Genomic DNA, 7,599 nt, shown 5'->3' with positions numbered 1-7,599 from the left:
AGTGGAGCGGGAGCACCGCAGCTCCTGCCCCTCCTTGCGTACACCTGGCTGGAGAGCCGTGTTTGGGGCCGGGCTGCTCTTTTGTACTTAAAATCACACATTGAAACAGGTTTCGTTCTCTACGTGGTAGGCAAAATGATTGTAGCTTTAGTTATAATGTGTCTATTTTCTTTATCACACTTGAAAGTATTTGTAGTATTGTGGTGTCCTGGTTGACCAGAGGAGTTGCTCTGTGCATCGTGTTAGATAAATACATAAGCTGAGATGAGTATATGTGGCAGTAGCTACACTGCAGTGTGCTTGCTGCCTTCACATGGGTCTCTAAGTTTCCTGTTGTTTACAGCATTGTATATCCTTTCTTAGGGTCTTGTTCTGGGGATCTACTCAAGTGAGAAGGATGGAGCTGCTGCCCAGCTCACTAGTGCAGGAGATGCTTTTGATAGACTTGTGGCTGGAAAGCTGAGAGAACTTGTGTCCATGTAAGTGTGTGATCCGCTGCTGAAATGGGTTAAAGTACCTACAAACACCAATAAGAGCAGTCTTTTTTTTTTTATAGTTATTAACTGTTTGTATCCATAGCACTTCCCAGGCTGGTGTTTGCTTCTGCCAGGCCAAGCAGTTTGGAGAGAAACTCCTTTGGAAAAAACAAGCACTGAGGAAACATGCAAAGTCTTCACAGGAACTGCCCTTTTCTGCGCATCAGCACCAAGCAAAGTCTCCCAAAATGGTGTTGAGGAGCACTGTGGGGTGTGGAGTGAACGTGGTGTTGTAAGATTTATACCAAATAAGGACTTCTTTATTGAAAGAATCTTTTTGCATCCTAGATGTGGGCCACCTTTGAAGAAAGGCAAAACACGAATATTCCATGGTTTACATCAGGTATGAAGTTTGGATTTTCATGTGTATATTGAGTAATGTGTGAGGTTTGCCCTAGCGTCTTACTTTAAGCTGAGTTCACTGCTGTGCTTGTATAACCGCTCTGCTGTTCTTTGCTCTTCACCCCTCCCAACAAAAGATACGGTTCTTGTGGGGCATGCAGAACAGGAGGTTTCAACATTTGCATGGCCTTTTGCAGTCCTGTGCTCCCTCCACTGTGCTGCAGGTTGAGGAGATGTAAACAAGCCTGCGACACACAAGTGTGTACTGGAATGTGTGAAGACCTTCCAGACATGACAGTTCTAACACAAGGTAGTCCCATCATAGGCCTTGATCAGAGATTTTAAAGTTGTGCTTGAAACCTTCTTCAAGCAGGACTTGCAGGTTGTGCAGACATGATATATCACAAGCATATGAGGTGGGAGTTCATCTGCTTACAGTTAGGCTTTTGGTGCTACTTGAGAAGCCCTAATACATCTCACGCACCCACATGGAGCTGGCAGATGTATGATTTGTGCCTTTTTGGAGTAGTAGCTAGAGGCTGGGCAGACGTGTAGTATGACACTAGGTGTCCCTGATCAAGTAACTGAATCTTATGTTAGAGTTATTTAAGTTATTTTAAACAAATCAATTCATAGTGAGTATTGCCTACCACGTATAAATCCTGTGTGGAGCCCCAGATGGGTAACACTGGGCTCAGTAGAAAGGCTTCTGGAAATTTCATGGAAGTTGAGTCACCAAAGGTCCCATTATCTGTGTTCTGCGTACAGGACGGCCTCTGCAGTGAGTAGCAAGTCTCTGCAAGAAAAGGTGGTAGAATTTGACTTTATGCACTCTTGTGTGTAAAATAATGATAACTAAAAAACTGGTAACTTGAATCCCGGGTCTTCTGGAGTACAGCACTGGTTTCTGCATCTTGTGGACTAAAAGACTTAACTATGGTGTAGCAGTTTGAAAGCTGTTTGTTAGAATCTGACAGCGCAGCTCTTGTGATGGAAGGGGAAGCCTACGGTGAACTTAACTTTTCTTCAGAGCTGTGGGAAATGTGTTCATGTATATAACCTTGAGTTTTATACAAATTTGACTTCATTCTTAAGAGGCTTCTTGAAGTTATTCTTTCCTTTTCGCCTTCTGTTTGCAGCTTATAAGGCAAGCATTTGGTCTGTTGTGCTGCATTACTTTCCTGAGTTCTGGAGCTGTGTACCTCTGTGCAGCTTTGGTTTGTTACCTGGCAAATCATGCCAGCTTGGCTCCTTAGCTGAGGTGATAGGCTGAGCCTTGGAAGTGACTATTTCCTTGAGCATAGTAGTAGTGTGGACAACAGAAGAACTGGTTGCATGCCTGTGGCAAATGGTGGGGCATGCAAGACAATGGCACTATGCTGGCACTCTTAATGAGGAAATGTATGTAACATAAAGTACTGAAGGTATTTAGTGCTTGGTATTTTAACAACTCTCTGCTGTGGATGTGCCAGTGAGGGAGGTGAATCCATTTGTGTGTTGGCTTCATCTAGGACTTTCCAAGTGTGGTTGTAGTTGGCTTGGGCAAGAAGAATGCTGGAGTAAATGACCAAGAAAACTGGAATGAAGGCAAAGAAAACATTCGTGCAGCTGTTGCAGGTTGGCTCTTCTTACATTTTCTTAAGCATTTTGACTGTAAAACTGTTGCAGTGGTGCAGCAAGTTCCATTTTTGAAGAGTCAGTCTAGATACGATTTTGTTTTGAAATGCAAAACCTACTGCACGGTTTGTTTAAAAACACTTACTTGTCAATGATACTCATGTAAATTTTCCCTTAGTGAGGAAGGAGTTACAGGGCGTGTAAATCCATCTGCAGTCAGGTAACTGCAGTTATTGAAATCAAATAACTTTCCTGAACAGTGTGAAAAGGCACTTGTTTAATTACTACTGTTGTGAAGCCTGAGAGCATCACCAGTTCACTTTATTCTCACACTGTACTTCAGTTTGCACATATAATTGCCTTTGTCACTCAGTTTGTAACAGATATTTGTACTATAAGCTGGTATCTTTCAGAACGTCAGTAGTATGATTCGGTATGTTACCTGTTATAGGCAGAAGAGGCCTCTCTGTCTTATTCAAGGATGACTGCTGCATCTAAGTGTCTATAAAACGAGAATAAAAAGAGTTCTCTCTCGCCTCAGAGTTTATAATCTGTGACTGGAGGTCAGTCACACATGTATGACAGCCGTATACCCACAGTGCTAGCACACCTTGTCTTAACAGCTGCCAAAGCATTCTGAAGTTATTTGGGTACAAAATACAATTTATGGAACATACTATTATTTTATGTTTGTTTATAAAAGTGTATATAAAGTCATTTGGAAGAAAAGAGCAGTCATTCTTAGCAAAAACCCTAAATTACAGCAAATTTCTGATACCTGTAGATAGTCGTAATCTGTAGCACTCAAGGAAGATAAAGCTTTCCTTTGATATAGAGTGAGCTTAAAGGAATGGGAACAAGGGTGGGCTTTCTTTTTTATTCTTGTGAATTGTCTTAATCATTACAATTCCTCAATATTTTAGTTGAAATTTATCAGTCATTGCATTTTTAGTTATTCTACTGCATGATCTTTGTAATTGATTTACTTATCAACTCAGATATCTTGAGTTGAAATTATTTTTCCCTTGAAATGTCATATTGGTTACCAGAGAGATCTGTTTTGCTGTTCTGTGCAATACTCTGCCTACTAGTTCTGGACTGTATTTTCAGTTGGCTGTAGACAGATCCAAGATCTGGAGATCCCTTGTGTTGAAGTAGACCCCTGTGGAGATGCTCAAGCAGCTGCAGAAGGTGCTGTCCTTGGATTGCATGAATATAATGAGCTGAAGCAAAAAAAGAAACCTGTACTTACTCCTCAGCTTCATGGAAGGTGATGACAAAAGGAAAGCTTTTTTTTACTTATTTATAAAACTGTGTGCATGTTTATGCATGAGAAAAACACAAACCTGGAAGAACAGGGCTAGCAGCAAGATCCCTCGTCACTCCTATTCATTCGAATTTCCTGAAGTATTTTACATTTCAGTTATATTTATAGTGTTACTCCATATGTTTTGTGAGTATGCCATGTTCTGAGGTTAAGGGTAAATAAATGCTGCTTCACAGAAAAGAAGGCCCAGGATAAAAGTAAAAGTAAAAAATGACTTGAAGCATAGTTGGGATGTAGAAGGACATCTGTTGGTATTGTGTGCCAAATAGCAGAGGTATTTCATACTCCATGAATGAAGAAGTCCTTTTGAGAATTGGGAAATGCTGGTTGACAGCAGACCATGCCATCATGGATGTGTCTTACATAGTTCATTTGTTATATTTTCATTTACAGAGTATAATGCAAGACGAGGAGCTCGTGTGCAATTAGATCTTTCTTAAATCTTATTTCTGTAGGTGAAACAACATAAATTCTCTTAGCTTCTCATGTGCCCCAGCTCCCTACCCCTCTTAGTCTTCAGACTTTCTCCAGTTTATCAGTATTGGTTCTGCATTCAGGAACTCAAAAGTGCACATAGCTAGGTGCACCCTCACAAATGTCAAGGAGGTAAGTTAATTATTGCCCTTAATATGTTGGCTAAGCTCTAATCCAGCACAATACATGGTTGGCCAGAGTAATGCACTGCTTACTCCTGTTCAACTTGTCCACCAGGATCCCCAGGTTCTTTTCTGCAGCGTTGCTTTCTGCCTTTGACAGTGTCCAGCCTGACCTGCAGAGTTGTTCTGTCCCAGGTGCAGGACTTTACACCAGCCTTTGTTAAACTTCACGGTGTTCCCCTTGGTGACCCTACCCTCCCTATTTCAGCTGCTCCCTGCACTGCCATGCTGTCTGTGAACTTCTGAGGGTGCTTTTCATTGTCCAAGTTGTTGATGAAGGTATCAACATGCCCTTGGGGAACACCACATGACTAACTGCCATCTAGGCAGTTCAACTTTTGTCTCCTATCTTCTGAGGCCAGCAGTTCTTTAAGTTTTTCACCCGTTTTGTAGTCTACCCTTCTAGTTCATGTTTTCTCAGTATGTCTTCAAGGATTTTATGTGAAAACCTTGTTAAAGCCGAGATAAATGACACCCACTGGTTCTTTGTGCCAACCCTCTCGCTGTAAGTCAGGCAAGTTGGTCAGGCATGATTTACCCAAAACAAATTTATGACTGTTTCCAGTGATCGTCTTGTCCTTCATGTACCTGGAAATGGCTTCCAAGATTACTTTCTCCATACATCTTTAGGGGATTAGTCTAGGATTATTGGTTTGTAGTTTCCTCTATCCTCGTTGCCATTCTTAAAGATTGGGATTTGTCCTTTTCCAATCTTTGGGGACCACATTCAGTCACCATGACATGTCAAACTGAAAGAGACCAGGCTTGCAATCATCCCTGCCAGCTCCCTCAGCACTCCTGGATACATGTTGCCTGATATCAAGGACTTGCGTATGTCCAGCTTCCTTAAGCAGTCCTAAGTCCATCTTCCTCTGCCATGGGTAGTACCTTTCTTCCTCAAACTCTGTTGCTAAGCATGAAGAACTGGGGAATCTAGAAGCAGACCTTAATAATTACTAAAACTGGTGCAAAGCAACCAGTGAGAACTTCAGTATTCTCAGTGTTCCCTAGGTTGCCTGCCCCATTTAGCAAGGGAAGAGCATTATTCTTGACCTTCCTTTTGCTGATGATGTACCTCTTGAGGTCCTCTTTTTGCCTTTCCCACTTGCCAGCTTCAGTGTCAGCTGAGATTTGGCCTCTTAAGTCCATCCCTCCATATCCAGGCAATGTTTCTGTATTTGTTCTGGATTCGTCCTTCACTGTGTTGCTCTTTGGAGAGGTAGAATCCAGCTTAATGCTCTGCATTGTGATATCTTTTAAAATGAGTCAGTCAGTTGTGTCTCAGTAAAATGAAAAGTTTGCAAAGTAACCAGAGGTACATCCCCATTTCCTGTACAGGCAGCAATTTGAATGTTTGTTCTGTCATTTGTTAGGGAGATGCCTTGAGTGCACTTTGAAAGGAGATCCACTCATATCACAGAATCCTATCTCAGTAAAGTGTAAAACAGACTGGGAGGCTTTATATGCTAAATAAAAACTTTCAGGGCTGTTACAGTTAATGCAATTACAAATTTTGGAATGGGTATTAAACCTTGTGCTTAAGGATTTAAGCCAGTCTCTGACTAGTAAGGATTTGAAGAAGACCTACTATGTTACACAGCTAATCTGCCTGCTGTAGGATTCTTCTGGCTTTCTGTGAAGCATTTGGCACAGACTAGAACCAGAGATGAGCTACTAGACTAGATGCACCTCAGAATTCATACTAAATTCCTTGTAGTAAGATTGCTATGACATTATAATTGCCCCAATTTGATGTTGCCATATTTTCAAACGGAAGAGAACAGATGGATGCTGACATCCTACTTTTGCAAATGTTTGTGATCTTCATTGTTGGTTTTGTTTAGTGCTGAAAGTGAAGCCTGGCAAAAAGGTGTTCTCTACGCTGAGGGTCAGAACCTCGCTCGGTACCTTATGGAGGCTCCAGCTAATTACATCACTCCAATCAAATTTGCTGAACATATTGAACAGAAGCTCAGAAGTTTCAGCAACGTGAAGGTCCATATAAGGTAAATTCCAAAAAATTATTCCTCTGTAGGGTAAGATACTTTCCAGGTTATTCAAATCATTTTTTCTTTGCCACTTCAAATGACAAAAGCGGGGGAAGTGTGTAGCAAAGAGGTATAAGGGGCACCCAGACTGCACGTTACTCTCAGTTTTAGAAAGTGAGCTTCTAGTTTGCAGAGTAGGCAAGGTTTACTGTGACACAGTGAAATGATTCCCTGTCAGTTGGTCCTGCAGCCAGTTACTGCTTAGTTAACACGTACTGTAAAAGGGAGCCTGGTAGAGACTCAGTGACAGAGGGCAAATACTAGGTACCTTTTTTCTAATACCTATTGTTGTCTTCCCAAATGGATATAATACATGCCTTTCTGGTTTGGTTTTTTGTTGTTTGTTTGGATGTGGTAATTAAACATTCTTTATTTATTGCTGTTACTGTTGTTTGGGGGTTTTTCAGCTTTTAAAAATGTCGAGATGGAGCCTTAAAAGCCTTTGTAATTGTATTTGCACAGCTAATGCTTCTTGCCTCTGAATTTCTAGTTACTGCTCTTTGGTGGAAACTGGTTCTGCAAGTGTTGGAGGCTGTTTTGTTGAAAAGCAAAAGACTGAGGGAAGTCAACTTTGCTATCAAGATGGTTAATTATGGACAGAAAGCTAAACTGCAACCTGCTGCAATATTGTTACTTCATATGCCCTCAGAGACCACAGGCTCATGGGGAAGTCAAAGTTTGATGCTTCTGACACAAAAAGTGTAGATGAGCTGTTGTTTTTTGGTTGGGTTTTTAAACAAGGCAAAACAAAAACCAAGCAGCAACTTTGAGGAAGTTATTTTTCTGTTTCATAAAACAAGTAATACCTGTAGATTTAAATGACAGCCTCCCAGATAACTAAAATGAAATGAATAGTTCATGTCCGAACCTTCAAGGATTGTGATTTCTTACAAACAAACAAAATCACCTTGGGCAATTATTAATACGTATTTCTATTCCAGACCAGAGTCTTGGATAGCAACACAACAGATGGGAGCATTCCTGAGTGTTGCTAAGGGTTCAGCTGAGCCTCCTATCTTTCTGGAGATTCACTATTCGGGTGGTGCTAATACAAGTGACCACCCGCTGGTGCT

The 7,599-nt window shown here is 41.2% G+C and overlaps 1 protein-coding gene across 1 annotated transcript in view; it reads left to right on the top strand.

The window, feature by feature from the left end:
* Window positions 1-363: 363 nt before the first annotated feature.
* The window catches only part of LAP3 (leucine aminopeptidase 3), a gene marked incomplete at its 5' end in the record, with an annotated part of 14,022 nt that continues 6,786 nt past the window's right edge, over window positions 364-7,599 (top strand). Inside the window, 6 exons of the mRNA XM_010015752.1 lie at window positions 364-479; window positions 825-879; window positions 2,390-2,495; window positions 3,606-3,765; window positions 6,323-6,484; window positions 7,468-7,599. The exon at window positions 7,468-7,599 is cut by the window's right edge and continues 51 nt beyond it. Of these exons, the coding sequence (XP_010014054.1) occupies window positions 364-479; window positions 825-879; window positions 2,390-2,495; window positions 3,606-3,765; window positions 6,323-6,484; window positions 7,468-7,599 (731 nt within the window). The remainder of the gene's footprint in view (window positions 480-824; window positions 880-2,389; window positions 2,496-3,605; window positions 3,766-6,322; window positions 6,485-7,467) is intronic.

This window comes from Nestor notabilis, unplaced genomic scaffold (genome assembly GCF_000696875.1).
Source record: "Nestor notabilis isolate BGI_N333 unplaced genomic scaffold, ASM69687v1 scaffold32865, whole genome shotgun sequence".
NCBI lineage: Eukaryota > Metazoa > Chordata > Aves > Psittaciformes > Psittacidae > Nestor > Nestor notabilis.
Note: the sequence above shows the minus strand (reverse complement) of the source record. Positions and strands in the feature narration are given on the sequence as shown.